Genomic DNA, 22,228 nt, shown 5'->3' with positions numbered 1-22,228 from the left:
ATATGCAGATATGGCCTTGGAATATTAAGACCGAAAGGTCGAACGTGAATCATATAGTAGATATGATCAACATAGTGATGTTCACCATTAAAAACTACTCCATCTCACATGATGATCGGATATGGTTTAGTTGATATGGATCACGTGATCATTTAGATGACCAAAGGGATGTCTATCTAAGTGCGAGTTCTTATGTAATATGATTAATTGAACTTTAATTTATCATGAACTTAGTCCTGATAGTATTTGCAAATTATGTTGTAGATCAATAGCTCACGTTATAGCTCCCCGTTTATTTTTGATATGTTCCTAGAGAAAAATAAGTTAAAAGATGATAGTAGCAATGATGCGGACTGGATCTATGATCTGAGGATTATCCTCATTGCTTCACAAAATAATTATGTCCTTGATGCATCGCTAGGTGACGGACCTTTTGCAGGAGCAAATGCAGACGTTATGAACGTTTGGCAAGCACGGTATGATGACTACTTGATAGTTTAGTGCACCATGCTTTACGGCTTAGAACCGGGACTTCAAAAACGTTTTGAATGCCACAGAGCATATAAGATGTTCCAAGAGTTGAAATAGGTATTTCAGACTCATGCCCGTGTCAAGAGGTATAAGACCTCTGACAAAGTACTTTGCCTACAAGATGGAGGAGAATAGCTCAGCTAGTGAGCATGTGCTCAGAATGTCTGGGTACTACAATCACTTGAATCAAGTGGGAGTTGATCTTCTACTGCCTCCGTTCCGAACTACTTGTCTTGGATTTGTCTAGATACAGATGTATCTAGACTCATTTTAGTGCTAGATACCTCCGTATCTAGACAAATCCAAGACAAGTAATTCGGAACGGAGGGAGTAGATAATATAGTGATTGACAGAGTTCTCTAGTCACTATCACCAAGTTACTGGAACTTTGTGATGAACTATAATATGCAAGGAATAACGAAAACGATTCCCGAGCTCTTCGCGATGCTGAAATCGACGAAGGTAGAAATCAAGGAGCACCAATTGTTGATGGTTAACAAGACCACTAGTTTCAAGAAAAAGGGCAAATGGAAGAAGGGGAACTTCAAGAAGAACATCAAGCAAGTTGCTACTCCCGTGAAGAAACCCAAAGCTAGACCTAAGCCTGAAACTGAGTGCTTCTACTGCAAAGAAAATGGTCACTCGAAGCGGAACTACCCCAAATATTTGGCGGATAAGAAGGATGGCAAAGTGAAAGGTATATTTGATATACATGTTATTGATGCGTACTTTACTAGTGTTCATAGTAACCCTAGGGTATTTGATAACGGTTCAGTTGCTAAGATTAGTAACTCGAAACAAGAGTTGCAAAATGAACAGAGACTAGTTAAGGGTGAGGTGACGATGTTTGTTGGAAGTGATTCCAAGGTTGATAGGATCACCATCGCACACTCCCCCTATCTTCAGGATTAGTGTTGGACCTAAATAAATGTTATTTGGTGTATGCATTGAGCATGAATATGATTGGATCATGTTTATTGCGATACGGTTATTCATTTAAGTCAGAGAATAATTGTTGTTCTGTTTACATGAATAAAACCTTCTATGGTCATACACCCAATGTAAGTGGTTTATTGAATCTCGATCGTAGTGATACACATATTCATAATATTGATGCCAAAAGATACAAAGTTGATAATGATAGTGCAACATATTTGTGGCACTGCCGTTTTGATCATATTGGTGTAAAGCGCATGAAGAAACTCCATGCAGATGGGCTTTTGGAATCACTTGATTATGGATCATTTGATACTTGCGAACCATGCCTCATGGGCAAGATGAATAAAACTCTGTTCTCCGGAACAATGGAGCGAGCCACTGACTTATTGGAAATAATACATACCGATGTATGCGGTTCGATGAGTGTTGAGACTCGTGGCGGGTATCGTTATTTTCTAACCTTCACAGTTGATTTGAGAAGATATAGGTAAATCTACTTAATGAAACACAAGTCCGAATCATTTTGAAAAGTTCAAAGAATTTCAGAGTGAAGTGGAGAATCATCATAACAAGAAAATAAAGTTTCTGCGATCTGATCACAGAGGCGAATTTTTGATTTACAAGTTTTGGCCTTCATTTAAAACAATGTAGAATAGTTTCACAACTCACGTCACCCGGAACACCATAGCGTAGTGGTGTGTCCGAACGTCGTAACCATACTATATTGGATATGGTGCGATATATGATGTCTCTTACCGATTTACCACTATCGTTTTGGGGTTATGCATTAGAGACAACTGCATTCACATTAAATAGGGCACCATCTAAATCCGTTGAGATGACACCATATGAACTGTGGTTTGGCAACAAACCTAAGCTGTCATTTCTTAAGGTTTGGGGTTGCGATGCTTATGTGAAAAAGCTTCAACCTGATAAGCTCGAACCCAAATCGGAGAAATGTGTCTTCATAGGATACCCAAAGGAGACTGTTGGGTACACCTTCTATCACAGATCCGAAGGCAAGATATTCATTCTAAGAATGGATCCTTTCTAGAGAAGGAGTTTCTCTCGAAAGAAGTGAGTGGGAGGAAAGTAGAACTTGATGAGGTAGTTGTACCTTCTCTCGAATTGGAAAATGGTTCATCACAGAAATCAGTTCCAGCGATGCCTACACCAATTAGTGAGGAAGTTAATGATGATGATCATGAAACTTCAGATCAAGTTACTACCGAACCTCGTAGGTCAACCAGAGTACGATCTGCACCAGAGTGGTACGGTAATCCTGTTCTGGAAGTCATGTTACTAGACCATGATAAACCTACAAACTATGAGGAAGCGATGATGAGCCCAGATTCTGACATATGGCTTGAGGCCATGAAATCTGAGATAGAATCCATGTATGAGAACAAAGTGTGGACTTTGGTGGACTTGCTCGATGATCGGCAAGCCATTGAGAATAAATGGATCTTCAAGAGGAAGACGGACGCTGATAGTAGTGTTACTATCTACAAAGCTCGACTTGTCGAAAAGGGTTTTTGACAAGTTCAAGGTGTTGACTATGATGAGATTTTCTCACTCGTATCGATACTTAAAGTCTGTCCGAATCATGTTAGCAATTGCCACATTTTATGAAATCTGACGAATGGATGTTAAAACTGCATTCCTTAATGGATTTATTAAAGAAGATTTGTATATGATACAACCAGAAGGTTTTGTCAATCCTAAAGGTGCTAACAAAATGTGCAAGCTCCAGCGGTCCATCTATGGACTGGTGCAAGCATCTCGGAGTTGGAATATACGCTTTGATGAGTTGATCAAAGCATATAGTTTTATACAGACTTGCGATGAAGCCTGTATTTACAAGAAAGTGAGTGGGAGCACTACGGCCTTTCTGATAAGTATATGTGAATGCCATATTGTTGATTAGAAATGATGTAGAATTTTCTAGAAAACATACAAGAGTGTTTGAAATGAGTCTTTCAAAGAAAGACCTCGGTGAAGCTGCTTACATATTGGGAATCAAGATCTATAGAGATAGATCAAGATGCTTGATAAGATTTTTCAATGAGTACATACTTTGACAAGATTTCAAAGTAGTTCAAAATGGAACAGTCAACGAAGGAGTTCTTGCCTGTATTGCAAGGTGTAAAGTTGAGTAAGACTCAAAACATGACCACAACAGAAAATAGAAAGAGAATGAAAGTCATTCCCTATGCCTCAGCCATAGGTTCTATAATGTATGCTATGTTGTGTACCAAACCTATTGTGTACCTTACCATGAGTTTGGCAAGGGGGTACGATATTGATCCAGGAGTGGATCACTAGACAATGGTCAAAATTATCCTTAGAAGACTAAGGAGATATTTCTCAGTTATGGAGGTGATAAAGAGTTCGTCGTAAAGAGTTACGTCGATGCAAGCTTTTACACCGATCTGGATGAATCTGAGTCTCAATCTGGATACATATTGAAAGTGGGAGCAATTAGCTAGAGTAGCTCCATGCAAAGCATTGTAGACATAGAAAATTTGCAAAATACATACGGCTCTGAATGTGACAGACCCATTGACTAAGCTTCTCTCACAAGCAAAACATGATCACACCTTAGTACTCTTTGGGTGTTAATCACATAGCGATGTGAACTAGATTATTGACTCTAGTAAAACCCTTTGGGTATTAGTCACATGGCGATGTGAACTAATCACATAAAAATGTGAACTATTGGTGTTAAATCACATGACAAGGTGAACTAGATTATTGACTCTAGCGCAAGTGGGAGACTGAAGGAAATATGCCCTAGAGGCGATAATAAAGTTGTTATTTATATTTCCTTATATCATGATAAATATTTATTATTCATGCTATAATTGTATTAACCGAAAACTTGATACATGTGTGGATACATAGACAAAACAAAGTGTCCCTAGTATGCCTCTACTTGATTAGCTCGTTAATCAAAGATGGTTAAGTTTCATGACCATAGACATGTGTTGTTATTTGATGAATGGGATCACATCATTAGGAGAATGATGTGATGGACAAGACCCATCCGTTAGCTTAGCATAGGGTCATTAAGTTTTATTGCTATTGCTTTCTTCATGACTTATACATATTCCTCTAACTATGAGATTATGCAACTCTTGAATACCGGAGGAACACCTTGTGTGTTATCAAATGTCACAACGTAACTGGGTGATTATAAAGATGCTCTACAAGTGTCTCCGAAGGTGTTTGTTGGGTTGGCATAGATCAAAATTAGGATTTGTCACTCCGAGTATCGGAGAGGTATCTCTGGGCCCTCTCGGTAATGCACATCACTATAAGCCTTGCAAGCAATGTGACTAAAGAGTTAGTTATGGGATGATGCATTACCTAACGAGTAAAGAGACTTGCCGGTAATGAGATTGAACTAGGTATGATGATACCGACGATCAAATCTCGGGCAAGTAACATACCGATGACAAAGGGAATAACGTATGTTGTTATTGCGGTTTTACCGATAAAGATCTTCGTAGAATATGTAGGAACCAATATGAGCATCCAGGTTCCGCTATTGGTTATCGACCGGAGATGTGTCTCGGTCATGTCTACATAGTTCTCAAACCCGTAGGGTCCGCACGCTTAACATTCGATGATGATTTGTATTATGAGTTATGTGTTTTGGTGACCGAATGTTGTTCGGAGTCCCAGATGAGATCATGGACATGACGAGGAACTCCGGAATGGTCCGGAGATAAATATTGATATATTGGATAACAGTGTTTGGTCTCCGGAAGGGTTCCGGAATTCATCGGAAGGGGTTCCGGATGTTTCCTGAAATGTTTGGGTACGAGAACACTTTATTTGGGCCAAAGGGTAAAACCCATAAGGTTTTTCGAAAGGGCAAAGGAATATTTGCGGAGTCCAGGGGCCAGACACTAGGGTCCCTGGCGTCTGGGTCCAGACGCCGGGAACCCCCAGACGCCTGGGACGCTAGCGTCTGGCCCTAGAGTCCGAGAAGGACTTTTGCCTTTCGGGTGAGACCGAATTTGTGGAGGCTTTTACTCCCAGTTTCGACCCCAAGGCTCAACATATAAATAGAGGGGCGGGGCTAGCACCCAGGACACATCAAGAATCACCAAGCCATGTGCCGGCAACCCCGTCCCCTCTAGTTTATCATCCGTCATAGTTTCTGTTCTGCTTGGCGAAGCCTGCGGAGATTGTTCTTCACCAACACCGTCACCATGCCGTCGTGCTGCCGGAACTCATCTACTACTTCGCACGTCTTGCTGGATCAAGAAGGCGAGGACGTAATTGAGTTGAACGTGTGCTGAACGCGGAGGTGCCGTACGTTCGGTACTTGATCGGGACGGATCGTGAAGGTGTACGACTACATCAACCGCGTTGATAAATGCTTCCGCTTTGCAATCTACGAGGGTACGTAGACACACTCTCCCCGCTCGTTGCTATGCTTCTCCTAGATAGATCTTGCGTGATCGTAGGCAAATTTTTGAAATACTATGTTCCCCAACACAAAATACTATGCAGTGCGTTGTACACTCGTTTTATGGGATGTCATTTTGGTGACTTTGCTAGAGTTGCTCCTATGGTCAGATCAAAGTCAGGCTTGGTGGAATACATCTGAAATGCACCAATTCCTCTTCGAATTTGATCATGTTCCTCACCCCAAGTGTGAGCGAGTCGGTCTGTCGAGGTGCTGACATTTTTTGTAAGTAGTATTTTGATCGTGTTCTTTCTATAAGGCTATTTGGTTCAAAAGGAATCCTATGTCCTACATACTTCCCCGCTAACTCAAATTATCTCAACATGCACTATAGCAACTCACCAAGCCACTGCCATGCATGGAAAAACACCTCACCTTTAGCATGCATCATGCATGCTACACATATTCAATAAAGACCCCATGGTTAACATGCTCCATACATGATACACATATTAAATAAATATTCTACAACCATACTATAATCAAATACAATAACCTATAGTTATTTTAGTTTCAGTTTTCATATTATTCTAAATACTAATATTTTAATAAAATCAAAGCTCAATAAAATGATTCCTACTCATTCTCGTAGCAATGTGCAGGGTTCCATCTCTAGTTACAAAAGAATCCTTGGATGATTTCATGCCTTAGGATGATTGGTTTGTAGGATGTTTTTCTTTATTTCCACGCCAATCTAGATATGGAACTTTAAAATATGCGCCACAACACAACTCCAAGAAGGATGGGCGAAACATACCGGTGATATCAACAAGAAAAAACAACGCATGTCTACCATTATTGATGATCTCGACTAAATCACAAAAACTTGCATCTTGTCTCTACAAGAAATTGACTTGAAAAATCAATCCAACGAGAAGATTGCATATCTATTGCAAGAAGAGGAAGTGAAATGGTACCAAAGATCCAAATATGACTTAATATTGGATGGAGACAACAATACAAGATATTTCCAACTGATAGCCAATGGACATCATAGTAGGAAGTGCATTTTTAGTCTCCAAAAAGATGAGTACCATATTGAAGGTTAGGTGGAACTAAAACATTATATCACCAAATATTACAAATATTTGTCTAGGGCACCAGATAATGGGAATGTCACCCTTGATGAGGCCCGAACAAATTATATTCCACAAGTCACTTCAGAAGATAATGGTATACTTACAACGCTTTTCTCTGAAGAGGAGGTGAGAGATGTGGTGTTCCAAATGGAACATAATAAAGCTCCAGGTCTTGATGGCCTCCCCGTATAATCCTATATACCTAAGATAGTTATCCCCACTAACTTATTTATCTCAACATGCAATTATACTACCTCACCATACAACTATGAATGAGATAAGGCTCACCTCAACACAAGGTTGTCCGAATCGCGATTCTGTTATACGATTCCACGACTTTACGATTCAAACTAACCCCTATGATTCTATGATTTTAGTTCTTAGAAGCTACGTTTCTATGATTATGATAGTGAAGATTCTATGATTTGCGATCTTACCATCGAAGCTCTGATCCGATTCAAAATCGCGATTCTGACAACCTTACCTCAACATGAAATCATGCATGAGAACAGATCCACGACAACATTCAGCCATGCATGGAAATATGTATTTAATTCAATTATTCTACTTATATTTAATAAATATTATTACAACTGTATATAATAAAAATATAATAAGTCATATGTATTCTTAATTTTGGTTCTAATGTTATCAACCCAAATTTTCATCAACCAATTCAACGCGCAAAGTATTCTCTAGTTCTATGAGAACTTCTGGTATCATTAAGTCTAATAACATGGAATTGTTCAATGCTCTACATGTCAGCCAACTTGACATATCTAGGCTTACTTTTGATGATTTTGTTTTGTTGCCAAAGATTAAGGAAGCTGAGCGGATCCAACAATATAGACCCATATGCCTCCTCATTGTCATCTTCATGATTTTCACCAAGGTGGCTACTAATAGGCTCAATGCGGCCGCAAACTATGTGGTCCTGCCATCTCAAACAACTTTCATGCAAGGAAGAAATGTACCTGATGCAGTAATAATCCTACATGAGACTGTTGACGAGATGCATTGGAAAAATATGAGTGGGGTAGTATTCAAGGTTGAATTTGAAAAGGCTTATGACAAATTCAAATGGTCGTTCCTCCATTAGTCTCTGAAAATGAACGGTTTCTCCGAGAAATGACAATAGTGGATCCAAAAAAATTATTACTGGAGGTAATTGTGGCCGTCAAAGTTAATGATGACATTGGCCATTATTTTCTAACAAAAAAGATTATGTCAAAGTGACTCATGTCTCCAATGTTATTTAACACTATTGCTGACATGTTGGCCATCCTAATCAATCACGCTAAGCAAGAAGGTCATATTATAGGAGTAGTGCCACACCTTAAGGATGATGACCTCTCGATTCTTCAGTATGCCGATGTCATAGTTCTTTGTATGGAACATGACTTGGAGAAGGCTTGAAATATGATGTTCTTGCTTTAAGCACTTTTGAAAATGTTAGGCCTTAAAATTAACTTTCATAAAAGTGTTTTTCTTCTTCTTTGGAGAAGACACTGAGGTGTTTGCCGCATACGTGGACCTATTTTGTTGTGCACAAGGCTAATTCCTGATTAAATATTTAGGAATCCCGATCTATTATCAGTGCCTCACTAATGCACATTGTTCAAGAATTCGTCCGATTAATCGGTTAATGGGTCAGTTAATCGCTACTCATAGGATGGCCGAATCGAATAGCACATATTCGCCACGTTAACTTGTCAAGCCGATTAACTTGCCTGTGAGACCAATTAATAGGTTGTGAGACCGATTAATCGTTGTTGGCCCATTAACTTAGGGACAAACACAACCCAAAATTTTGGCCCGTAACCCCTCCAATCCCCCTCTCATTCCTCAATAGCTAGGGTTCGACCAAATTATTACATATTTGGTATATTACATAATGGAGAGCATGAGAGTATGATATAATACCTGAAAAACTAGATATATGTTGGTAGGTTCCTATTTAATCTACCGATTAATGGTCAACCGATTAATCCAGATAATAGGTCGATTCACTGATTAATCGCTACTCCCAAGCCGACCGAGAAACTACCAGTTACCGATTTCCTTAACAATGCTAATGCATAGTGGTAATATGTAGGAGAGCACCTGGAAAAACAATTGAGGTGGAAAGGCAAGTTTTTCTCAGTTGGAGGAGAACGGGTTTTGTCAATTATGATTCTCCACATGCTCTTTTTTCCCAACTTCCAAAAAGGGCCTTACAAATAGTAGATTACTTTAGATCCATATTATTTGCCCAAGGAGACATAAAAAGAAAAAGAAGTATCGGCTAACCAAATGGAGAGTGGTTTGTGTGGTCTACGCATTCATGATCTCTAGGTTATGAATGATGCCTTACTTAATAAATGATTATTCAAACTACTTACTAAGGATGATGTTTGACAAACCCTATTATGCAATAAATATCTGAGCCAAAATGTTGTGTCCCGGACATTTTGGAAACCTAGAGCTTCACGCTTTTGAGCAGGTCTAATAGCGACAAAGGGACACATTTTTCGTTTTTGATCGTTTGCAATAAGGGGCGGCTTGGAGATTCATTTCTAGAAGGACAAGTGGTTAGGCGGTGCCACTCTCCGGGAAAAATATTCAGCCCTGTGTTGCATTGTGCGTGATAAGAACAATCCCCTTGCGCAAGTGCTCAACTTATCCCCTTCGGATATTCCTTTCCGATAGGATTTGATTGGCCCCGCATCATGTCATGGCAACATCTTCTCTCCAGATTGAATTCGATTAAACTGTCCGACACTATGCATATGCCCATATTGCAGGAGAAGGTGGATTGATCTGGAGATCCGGATCGGTCCCGGCTAATGCAATACAGGCATAATCTCCCAATGTATGTGTCAGTTTAATCTCCGAATCAGTCCACCTTCTCCTGTAATATAGGGATAGGCATAGTGTCGATATTTTATGACTTTAGTGTTGTTGTTACGTCGTTTCATCTTTACTTTTATTGGATATTTGCATTCTAACTATGTAGAAATTTAGTATTGCTCATTTTGCTTTGTATCCGCTTGATGCTACATTTTAAGTTAACAAAAACATCTTTTAAAAAAAAGACATAATTAATAGTGACATTACATCTAAAAAAAAAATGATAGTAGCATTTATGGATTTTTGCGGCGAATCAGCATTTATAGATTCAAATTTGAGAAGTTGTGGCATAGCCCCTTGCTTAAAGAAAAATATATTCTATTTTTTAAAGAAAAATTTATTTGAAATACTCCCTCCGTTTTTATATACAAGACTACTATGAAATATATGTTTTGCATCTATACAAGGCCATCAACAGTAATCAAGGCAAAATTAATGATATTTTCTCGTACTAGCAACCTGTTTAATAGTTGCTTGCATGCAGTCATAATGACAGTCAGCTACTTCCTCCACTCAGTTTTCTTGCATGCATGTAGGGTATTAATGATTCCAGTAAACAAAAAGGAAAACTGACTTGAAAAGCAGACATTAAATTTTACATTGATATCTATAATTTAAATTTGTGGTCTTATATATAAAAATGGAGAGAGTAATCGATTGACCGGTACATGGCCTACTCCGTCTACTATCTGAACACTGCGCCGACAGACTTGTAAACATGCTCTCATCTCAATATGTAATGATGTAACCTATTAGCGATAATACCGGGTGTCCGTACACTACCTGCCTGCTGGGAGTGGTGACTGGACGGCCCACCCTTAATTAATCAGCACCTAACAGGGGTGCGATGAGACGTGCCATTTCTTTTTCGTTAGCGAGGGGAATTTCTGGTTCCATGGGAAGAAATTAAAATATTTGGAAGCTTGAACTCCTATAAAAAAAACCTTTTCGAACGAAGGAACAGCTTGTCAAGAATTGAAATCCTCATATTTAATGAGTAATTCAAGCGGAAATTTTGAAGAGTGCCAACGTTTGTTTGAATTTTCATGTGCCGTTGATTCCTGTAGGGTTTGAGTGTTTATGCCATCCAGATTTTCCGTAATTTTCCTGAAAACAACTCAACACGCCGACCCAAACGAACGGCGCTTTTGTGCGTATTTTATCCGTTTGAGTCGGCCCCCGCTTGACGTCTGTCGTGTTTAACATTTGGGTTGACAGTGCGTTCAACGGCTCTGACGTAATTCATGTCCGCGCACAAATTTGAAAAGGCCCGCGGCCTTAGATCATGTCAACGGTCATACCATCGCCCAAAGTTCATGCCGGTATCATGCCAGCGGTCAGCATATAATGTCATCTTAAAAAAACATCACACAGTTCATGTTGCTGCACTTGCCAACGGCCGGCACACATGCCAGCACACAAAAAAAGGACGGGAGTTCGACCACGCCATCGCAGCCGTGGTCATGCCAGTACACTTGCCGAAGTACAAAAAAGGATGGCGCTCGCCGTCATAGATCACTCGTCGTCGAACTTGAGCATGTCGGCATGCATCTTCTCGAACCATGACCTCTTCCTTGGCGACACGATGTTGAGATCCACCTTCATGATCTCCACCCCCGTCATCATGCTAGCGAGAGCCACTTCTTTCGTCTTGGTCCTGGCATTGGCGGCCTCGATCTCTAGCATCTCGGCTTGCTTCTCCGCCTCCATCTCAAGCATCCTCGTTTGCTTCTCCGCCTCCATCTCAAGCATCCTCCTTTGGATCTCCATGAAGGCGTTCATTTGGTCTTCCTTATCTTGCCGGCGCTTCTTCTCCCTTGAGTCCTTCTTGGTCACCATGCATTCCACGGTTGCGATCAAGACGTTCTACGCCGCATCCCGCTTGTCCTCCTTCTTGGAGTTAGTCTTCCCCCGCGATCGTGGCTTCGCGCCCTCCCCAACCTCCTCCACGACTTTCTTCCCCCCATGCGACATGAGGGCGTTATATTGTGCCTTGAACTTCTCCTCGTCTTTGATGGCCCTCCAACAATGGGATAGGTTGAAGGACTTGCCATCGTGTTGGACCTTAAATGCCTCCAAAGTTTGGAATGCCTACAAATGAAATGCATGCAAGCATATTGTCAAATGGAAATGGAAATGGACATGCAAGCATAAACGAAATGACACAAAGAGGGGCGCATGCATGCATACCATGTCTTGCATGCCGATGGCGCTTACGGGGCGTGCCTTGATGCTCTCAAAAGTGGCATAAAACTTGTTGCACTCCTGTTGGATCACCTTCCATCGCTTTGAGATGGACACCCACCCACACGTGCTTTGCATTTCGTACGGCGGAAACTTCTTGCGTTCATGGAACTCACGATAGACACGAGTCCAAAAGGTTGATGCCTTTTGTTCGGCGCCGATCTTGGGGTCTTGCCCAAAGTACCTCCAACACTCACAAAGGAGATTGTCCTCGGACGTCGTGTATGCCTTCGTCCACTTGTTCTTACGCTTCGGCTTCGCCCCGGCGGCTTGGTTGGTGAGCTCGTCCTCAAACAAAGGCTCCGCGTCGATGTTCAACTCATCCTCTTCCTCAAGGTCGTAGTCCTCCGAAAACTTGTGGTCGAGCGGGAAGCCGTCCATGTCCAGGCCGATCTGATCTCGCATGAAGGTGGCCTGCATGCCAGCTTATCAAAGGTCGAGGGCGCAAACGACCCTCGGCCGTCCTAGCTTTGTGTCTCATCGGGATAGTAGACAGCCGCGGCGGCACCTCCAGCGGCCGCCGTACCACCCTCGAAGAGGATGCTCTCCATGAAACGTTTGGACATCTCGTCGTCGCCGGCCGTCGGCATTCTATCAAAGAGGTTGCGGGCGCCGGGGAGCATGTCGGCTGGCATCTCCCGCGTGAGTTTCCTCGGCTCACCGGATGACGAGCCATCGAGTAATGGTGTGGCGTTGAGGTCGATGGGTGCGGGCGTGGGCGTGAAAGGCGCCACCACGCTTACCTCCGGCGAGCATTCCCCGAAGAATCGGGAGGCTTGCGGGTAGACGTGGAAGCCGAGAATCAGATGGGTCGTCGACGCGCAGAACGACTCTAGCAGCACCATTCGAGGGAAGGCAGACGAGCCGGTGCTGGCCGCGGCCACGGCGGCGTTGACGAGGTCGTGCTGGCCAGGGTTTGACCCTAGGTACAATAGCGCCTCCCTCGTTGTCGCCGCGACGCGGGCGGCGGTGTCCTCCTGCTTCACGGCGGCGGCTATGGCCGCGGCGGCGGCTGTGGCCGCGGCGGCTGCTTCGCCCTTGCATCCGCTGCGTGCCTCCTGTCCTTTCTTCGCCGACTCCCTGTCCCGCTCCTCGGGTGTCAGCTCCTTTTTCTTGGGCGCGATGGCGGTCTTGCCGGGGAGGGGGGATGGGGTGTATGCCTTTGCCAGAGGGGGCGGTGATGCCGGACGAAGCGAGGGAGGCAAGGCCGGCGGCGGCATCGAGATCGTCTTCCATGGCGAGCGGCGGGAGTGCGTGGGGGCGGGAGGGTTTTGGAGAAAGTGAAGGGACATGGTAGAGGCTTTGCCATCGACTGGCTGGCCAGGGGGAGTAGGCGGGCGCCGCGCGCATCCGTCTCGTGGCCGCGCGGACGCAAATGAGACTCAAAAATGGGTCAGGAATGAGTCAGCAGGTGGACGAAAAGCGGACGCATATCCGTTTGAGTCGGCGCGTTGGGCCGACTTTTCTGTTCGTCGCGACACAAACGGACGCACTCGGACAAAATGGGTCGCCTCGTTGGGTTGCTCTAATTCTACCCTTTTGAGTTCCTGTTTTTCGGGGCGGCATATGTCTTGGTTGATCACACACTTATTATTAATCAATCCCTCAGTTTCTCGTTCTGAACAAGCGAATTCGTACGAAAAATTCTTGTGCTCCATGCACATACACTTGCCTTTTCCGGCGGTTACAAGGGCGTGTGCGTATGCACTGCCATCTACTTGTAGAATTTTCTTCTCCTTGTTAATAACTTCGTTGTCGTCCAGATTCTAGTAGTGGTACTCCACAACAATCCGATCAACCACCCATGGGCCATGCATGTTGACGAAACTGCCATTGGCGAATGCTCGATCCCGTCACTCCGCGGCAGTGGATGGTGATATAGAAAGGCGGGAGATTTCTCAAGATCCCAACTCTGTCTAGTAGTTTAGTGCGTGTAGATTCCAAGAGAGCCCTGTCCATGCGCTAACCATCGCCATTAGTTTAGTCCGTCGCCACCTCGACCGATCACTTTTCTGCCAATGAGAAGTGGATGCGGCCGTCACTGGTGAGGTAGTAGAAAAAGGGCTTGATAGCACTGTCCAAACCTCCCTCCGCCCCCTCTATTTCTTCGCCTCTCTGCTTCTTCTTCTTCTTCCCTCCGCCACATCTCAGCCCTCAGGAGCAGCTAGCGCAGGTCAATGGCGGTGGCGGTGAAGCTGGCTGTCGTCGTCGACAGAGGCGGCGGTGCTGGGGCAGGCTGCAGTGCAAGGGGGAGCCCGGCGCAGCAGGTGATGGCGCGGCGGAGGCGAGAGAGAGGATGACTCGATGGATTTGCTTGGGTGGTAGGCAAGTCTCATTCTTGGCTGTTTGTCTTGGAACTTGGCTTCTTCTTCTTTGGTGTTTCCTTCTCTCCCTCCGTCTCTGCTTACATGGGCTCGTGACTCAGATCGGGTTGCTCCAGTCAGTAGTTGACTGTGCGTGTGTCTCCTGCCTGCCTTGTGCCTGGAGCCGTGGTGTGTTGTGCGTGCGTGTGCAGAGTCAGAGTGGTGTAAAGAAATGAAGGGAGAAATGATGTATGTGTGAGTGAAGAGATTGATAATTGATTTTTCACGTTTGGAAATCTGTTCATGAGACGCTCGTTGTGCAGTCGGTTCTCTCTCTCTCTCTCTCTCTCTCTCTCTCTCTCTCTCTCTCTCCTCTCATAATCTTGCTATGGATTCAGCTGCTTGTTTGATTGGACGGCTGGTTTGTTGTTCAAAGGGTTTGTTTGAGTCTGCCGTTAATTGGCGATGCAAATTAGCAACGGATTTCACCAGGATTGCACGCCACATCCTTGCTACCATGGCCTATGACCAGGGGCAGGGACCTGTCATATGGAGGCGACCATCCAATCCGGTGCATTAAATGTTCATCTATATTTTGTCTATATATATCTGGAGCACTTGAAACAATTAAAATAAAAATATCTTCATCCGTTCATAATCATATTGGACAAATATAGGAATGCACCAATGATTCAAATATAAATATTACAGTCCAAACATAATGTTTTGCAATAAAATAGGTCGACCGGGCTCCCTGGCACACCCCACACGTGCCCCCCTGCCTAGCGCCCCTGGCCTCTCCGGCCGCGGTGGCCACCCAACCGCCGTTGTCCCTTTCGGCCACGGCGGTCACCCCTCCGCCGATGCACACTTCATCAGCAGCAATCACCATCATGGTTCTCTCTAACCTCAAATTTGAACCAGGTTTGGCTTTCGAAGCTTTTGTTTGGAAACAATTTGGAGTTCCTGTATATCACTTTGATGGGACAAGATCCAAGGAGTTCATCATGGTGGCGAAGATCTCTAGGTCCAAGCTTCGCATCAACAATGATTCGGTTAGTCTCATTCTCCAATCCTTCTTTGGTGGTCATGCCTCCCGGTTCAAGGTCTCCTGCCTCCAAAACTGGTCCTTCAGATTCAGTGTCTCTTCTAAAGATATGGGTTTTGCGATCATGAGAGGAGGCAACATTGTTAATGATCTTTTCAATCTGAGTTTTCTTTTTTGGGGTAATGGAAGCTCGGACTATAGAAAGGAGTTCCAATCGGATGAAAAAAAATCGAGCAAGAACGGACAATTCCTGACCATTCTCATGAACGCAGATCACAGCGTCTGCTCTTCAAACCCCTAGAACTTTCACTCAAGTTCTCGCAATGTCACTTCATATCGTCATTTTTCAAAATATGCTTTAGATCGTCTTCCTCAGCCCCCTCCAGCAGTCAACTCGACATTAACTGCTCCCAATAACATCGCTTTAGGGAGGACGACATCTTCGGGTATTCAAACTACCGGGCCGAAGGGGTTGCTCCTTCTTACCCGTCCAAAGTCCAAGGAAACATCTTTCGTGTTGGCTGCCTATGCATGGACCATCTAAGACCCACGTGCTTTAACCGCATTCGCCGTAGTGGATGTAGACATTGGGGCCACATTCAGCCAAAATGTCACTCCAGAAGCAAAATTAACGCTGCGGCTTCCTGCTTTGACTCTATTAATCGGCAACAAATCTGTCCACTTTTGGAGAATAGTCGTGACAGTCGTCTTGCCAGTATCTCTGGTCCGCCCAATTTTCCACCGCATGTGACTCTTGTTGCCCTTCTCGGTCCACTTTTGGAGAATAGCCGTGACAGTCGTCTTGCCAATATATCTGGTCCGCCCAATTTGCCACCGCATGTGACTCTTGTTGCCCTTCTCGGTCCACTGACAGAGGAGCTGCCGTAGCCTCTAGTGTGAATGACTTGCATTCTCAGTGAACTCTTCTACTACTCTTCCCTCTCTCGACTATTGTGCCCACCTTGTTGTCGCCGCTGCTTTTGAGTGTTCTGTCGTCGGTGACGGCCACCTTTATGTTAGATCATTCTCGGTTTCTTCCCGAGGGATGCCATGGGATCGAGGTGGAGGGGAGGCCGGCGCGCTCTGGTGTCATCTATGGTGTTGTAAGTCCTACCAATTAAGATCTTGTGATTTACACTTTGGTTTCTATGCTCCAAGGTGAGGTGGTCTTTGTTAATCTTCGTGGCGTTCTTCGATATTTTCTACATTTCAAGCGCATGGGGGTCACTGCAATCTCCAAGTGCCCTTTCGGCCAAGCTTAGCCCAGCTCTCCACAATCAACAGATGGATGATACTCTGCAAGTGAACCCTGACAATGAGGAAAATGGCTAGGGGGATTTTTAATTTGCTTGAATTCCACTCGAGTCCATGCATCTTTTGGCCTTAATCTCCATGATCCTCTAGTTGAAGCTCAGAATTTAGTTAACCCACCTGCTTAGGATCTTGTTGTTCCCGGTGAAATTCAGTTGTTGCATCCCCTGGTGGATCCTGTTAAGCATGCTACTATTTCTGTTGCACACCATAATATTCAGTCGATTGCAACTGTTCTGTCTGAAGTAATTCATGTGTTGCAAGAGAAGGCCCCTCATGTTGTAGCTTCTCGGCCTTGCTCCTCTATTGTAGTCTCGCTGCTGGATTGATCCACTCAGACAGTTGTTGCTGCTAAAGTTATTTCTCTCAATTTGTAGCAACCATTATTACCACCTGCCAGCTCTGCTCCTTTGGATGAGGTTCTACCTATGAACAACTTACCAGTACTTGATGCTTATGGGGAGTCTAGGCCATCTTTGTCCCCGACACTTGAAAGCTCTATTGGCTCCAGACCCGCACACGTGCCACCCGCGGAACCAATGTTGCCAACCCAACCTGCAAAGGAGGCCCCACCATCGCCAGAGCAAGGCCTCTAGATCTAGAACAGGAAGCCACCCCCACCGAAGCCACAGTGACACTAGGATCACTTGCCAACCCTCCCCTTGCTACCCACATAGCCAAGATTGGACACCACCACTGCTGCAATGTTGCTCGCCACAGACCCATCCATGCAGCCTCACCATCCAGGGTTGTCTCCCCGGCTTCTAGGAGAGACACCCCACCGCTACCCGGACGTCGGGCTACTAAAAAGTGGTCACCTTGGGACGGAAAACGCAAGAGGGGAACCATCATATCGTAACACCACCATGGTAAGGATCGGCCAATTCAAATGTTGGCCCACGCGCAAAGGGCACCCAACGACGGGTGCCAGATGCCATATGGATCCAGGCCCACCATAGACGGGAAATGAGGATCACCGCTCTAGCCAACATCACGTCACGGGTCAACTACCCACCACACGACGTCGGGGCAGTACCCGCCCAAAGCGAACCATTGGGGTAGTAGGCCTCCATGGGCCAAATCCGATCGTTCAGATCCAACCAAGGAACAATCCCTGAGGCCCTCTACCGCCTAAACTCTAGATCCCGCCCAACACTGTCTATCGAAGAAATGTATACCACCATCTCACGCTGTCGGCCACCCTGGGCAGCATCGAGCAGGCCGCGACGCACCGTTTTTGAAGGAGCCATCCTGCACTACCAAAGACCACTTCAGCATGATGACCCACAAGTATAGGGGATCTATCGTAGTCCTTTCGATAAGTAAGAGTGTCGAACCCAACGAGGAGCAGAAAGAAATGATAAGCAGTTTTCAGCAAGGCATTGTCTGCAAGTACTGAAATAAGTGGTAACACATAGTTTTGTGATAAGATAATTTGTAACGAGCAACAAGTAAGAAAAGTAAATAAAGTGCAGCAAGATGGCCCAATCCTTTTTGTAGCAAAGGACAAGCCTGGACAAACTCTTATATAAGGAAAAGCACTCCCGAGGATACATGGGAATATCGTCAAGCTAGTTTTCATCACGTTCATATGATTCACGTTCGGTACTTTGATAATTTGATATGTGGGTGGACCGGTGCTTGGGTGTTGTTCTTACTTGAACAAGCATCCCACTTATGATTAACCTCTATTGCAAGCATTCGCAACTACAACAAAAGTATTAAGGTAAACCTAACCATAGCATGAAACATGTGGATCCAAATCAGCCCCTTACGAAGCAACGCATAAACTAGGGTTTAAGCTTATGTCACTCTAGCAACCCATCATCTACTTATTACTTCCCAATGCCTTCCTCTAGGCCCAAATAATGGTGAAGTATTATGTAGTCGACGTTCACATAATACCACTAGAGGCTAGACAATATACATCTCATCAAAATATCGAACGAATACCAAATTCACATGACTACTAATAGCAAGACTTCTCCCATGTCCTCAGGAACAAACGTAAATACTCACAAAGCATATTCATGTTCATAATCAGAGGGGTAATAATATGCATAAAGGATCTGAACATATGATCTTCCACCAAATAAACCAACTAGCATCAACTACAAGGAGTAATCAACACTACTAGCAACCTACTAGCACCAATCCCGGACTTGGAGACAATAATTGGATACAAGAGATGAACTAGGGTTTGGAGATGAGATGGTGCTGGTGAAGATGTTGATGGACATTGCCCTCTCCCGATGAGAGGAGCGTTGGTGATGACGATGGCGATGATTTCCCCCTCCCTGAGGGAAGTGTCCCCGACAGAACAGCTCTGCCGGAGCCCTAGATTGGTTCCGCCTCGTGGCGGCGGAGTCTGGTCCCGAAATGTTGCTTCTTGTTTTTTCCTCGACAAGAGACCTCATATAGCAGAAGATGGGCATCAGAGAGCCACCAGGGGGCCCACGAGGTAGGGGGCGCGCCCTAGGGGGGGCGCCCCCCACCCTCGTGGACATGGTGTGGGCCCCCTGATCTTCATCTTTGACGAGGATTTTTTATTATTTATTATAAGATATTCCGTGGAGTTTCAGGACTTTTAGAGTTGTGCAGAATAGGTCTCTAATATTTGCTCCTTTTCCAGCCGAGAATTTCAGCTGCCGGCATTCTCCCTCGTTATGTAAACCTTGTAAAATAAGAGAGAATAGGCATAAGTATTGTGACATAATGTGAAGTAATAGCCCATAATGCAATAAATATCGATATAAAAGCATGATGCAAAATGGACGTATCACAGCACCAGTTCTAGCCACCTCGCCGCCACCTCGGATGTGCCTCCCACTGTGCAGCCACAGCGCTCCAACGTGAGCCGACTGCACCCACACCACGCCACGCCACACAACTCCCCATGATGTTGTGTTGAGCGTGGGGCATGTTGGCGGAGATCCACATTGTGCTGTCAAGACTGCATGAGGGGGAGGAGCATCCCGTTGTGCTTCGCCTGCCAATGCACCGAGGTGGGGGGGAGGAGGGCCGGGCTGCCACCTCGTGGCAGCGCACACGAGCGAGATGGAAGTCGCTAAAGGAAGATTGACATCTCAAAAGCTTTCAATTGCCTGTTTCGGGAGTTCCTCCTATACGTCCTTGATGGAGTCCAGCAAAACAAGGCACGAGCAAGGTGCATTTGGATTTTCTTTTTCATTACCTACTTTTTCTCTCTTTATTTTCTATATCTCTCGTGACTTGTTGTGTGTGTTTGGACCTTGAACTTTATCCTTTGGATGTTGTTTGTTGTTGATACCGTGGCTTTATAATATAAAGCGGGGGAAACCTTTTTGTCACAGAACTCATTGATGCAAGAGAAAAGTATATTTTTCGTTTCTCAACTTTTGGCGGAGTCTAGATTTGCTCCCTCAACTTCGAAACCGGACAACTTGCACCTTCAACTACTAAAAGCGGACAAGGTTCGTCCATGGACATGGTTTTGACCGGTTTTGATGTCGAGTTCCCTGATTTTTACCATGTTTTGACTCAAATTCACGTACTTTCTTCGAATCCGTTTATTTTGTACCATTTTCAAGTCCACGTGCTTTTTTTCAAATTCGTGTACTTTATACAAAAGTTCATGAATTTGAAAAAAAATACACGGATTTGAAAGCAGTACACGAACTTAAAAAAGTACGTGTATTTGAGAAAAAACGCGGACTAGAAAAAGTATGCAAATTTGGAAAAGTTACGTGGATTTCAAAAAGGTATGTGAATTTGAAATTTTCACGCGAATATAAAAAATAGAGATTTGAAAAAAAATACATGAATTTCAAATGATTCACGGATTTGAAATATATACATGTATTTAAGTCAGCACCGGTCAAAACCAGGGAGAGTTAGCACCAAAACCGTTCAAAGCCGAGACCAGGGATGAACCTTATCCGGTTTCAGTAGTTGGGGGTGCAAGTTGTTCGGTTTCGAAGTTGAGGGATCAAATCTAGACTCCATCGAAAGTTGAGGGATGAAAAGTATATTTTTCTCTTGATGCAATCAAACATTCATTTCTCTAAATTAACATGCCGTACACGTACGCGATAATTGAAGAATGTAATTTCGATCAATCTAATCGATGGGCACGTGTATGTATGTGTGCGTGCATGTTCATGCGAGTTGCCAGAAGTTCTTGTGGGTCTTTGTGTTGAGCAGGTAGCCGGCGTTCTTGCCCTTCTTCTGAACGCTCACGCACAAGCACTTGCTGTGCTCGATCAAGAACTCCGCCGTGCTGTCGTGTCTCGGCCGGCTCGTCCCGCTCGCGCTCCGCAACCTGCGCACGCAAGATTAGTTGTTTCGGTCGCGTCTGTGCGATGAGGAGATCGACGACATGGATTGGGGGGTTTGGTTCACCTGAGGAAGGCGGAGAAGCGGTGGTGACCGATGACGAGGAGCTCGACGCCGCGGCGTTGGGACTCGGCGAGGATGGTCTGGGCCTTGGCCTCGCGGCCCTCGGTTGCCGGCTCGACGCGCTCCGCGTGGACCCTAGCGCGCGGGTGCCGCGCCTTGCACGCGGCGCGCATCGTCTCCATGAACTCCCCGTCCGCGGAGCCCCCGCCACCGAGGAACACGGCCAGCTGGGAGCCGCTGCTGCTGCCGACGGAGCCGGTTCGCGGAGGGGCCGCGCCGCCGGGGGCGCCGCTCGGCGGCATGTTGACGTGGAGAAGCAGGATGTCGTCACCCTCGACGACGGCGTGGGAGAGTGCCCAGTCCATCGCCGCCGTGGACTCGCGGCCCGGGTCGGCGATGATCATCACGAGCCGCTTCTTGGACGTCGTCCCGGCGGGCCTGCCGATGCCGTTCCCGCTGCCACCAGCGCCGCCGCGCCCGAGCTCGATCGAGGCCATGCTGCCGGCCGACGTCGCCGCATGCATGCACGCAGCCTCGCCGGCCTGGCTGCGGGCTTAACGGGGGAAAATGGGGGCGATTAGGAGCGTTTGCCAAGTTTGGGAGGGTGGTGGAGAAGATGGAGGCGAGACATAGGTACGTGCACTCGTGCATGCCGTCGTGCGGCGTTGGAGTCGTTTCCTGAAGCGCCTTTGGCGGAAGACGCGGCTGCATGGATTTTTTGCATCATGGAGCTCTGTCAAGGAGAATTTTTGTATCACCTTGACACAGCTCCAGACCGACTGGGCAAAAGGACATTTTTCGATAAAGGACATAGGAGCTCAACATGCTCTGCTCGGTTACAGAAACGACAATCGTCATCTTAAAAAACGTGGCGATAAATCAATTGATGACCAGTGGGTAAGGAATCATGCGCAGCCCGCGACACAACAATCTCCATCTTATTTGGACAGTTAACAGGCCAAATGGTCTTCCGTTGCTTCCGTTGCTGCTTCTGTTGCTTCTCTTGCTGATGAAGGTCAGAGGACAA

At 45.2% G+C, this 22,228-nt stretch overlaps 1 protein-coding gene across 1 annotated transcript; it reads right to left on the bottom strand.

Annotated features, from left to right (window-relative positions):
* Positions 1 to 20,814: 20,814 nt before the first annotated feature.
* Positions 20,815 to 21,836, bottom strand: LOC123115003 (uncharacterized). Its single transcript, XM_044536332.1, has 2 exons — positions 21,205 to 21,836; positions 20,815 to 21,124 (listed from the first exon to the last, which is right to left on the bottom strand). Exons 1-2 carry the CDS (start codon positions 21,723 to 21,725, stop codon positions 20,962 to 20,964), a joined length of 684 nt encoding a protein of 227 aa, XP_044392267.1. The 5' UTR covers positions 21,726 to 21,836; the 3' UTR covers positions 20,815 to 20,961.
* Between the last annotated feature and the right edge of the window lie 392 nt (positions 21,837 to 22,228).

Source organism: Triticum aestivum, chromosome 1A (genome assembly GCF_018294505.1).
Source record: "Triticum aestivum cultivar Chinese Spring chromosome 1A, IWGSC CS RefSeq v2.1, whole genome shotgun sequence".
Lineage (NCBI taxonomy): Eukaryota > Viridiplantae > Streptophyta > Magnoliopsida > Poales > Poaceae > Triticum > Triticum aestivum.
The sequence above is the reverse complement of the archived record's forward strand: the minus strand, read 5'-3'. Positions and strand labels throughout refer to the sequence as shown.

Coding starts and splice junctions, on each gene's coding strand:
- LOC123115003 (XM_044536332.1), bottom strand. CDS start 21,725: ATGCATGCGGCGACGTCGGCCGGCAGCATGGCCTCGATCGAGCTCGGG. Junction 21,125..21,204: donor CGCTTCTCCGCCTTCCTCAG/GTGAACCAAACC, acceptor TTGCGTGCGCAG/GTTGCGGAGCGCGAGCGGGA.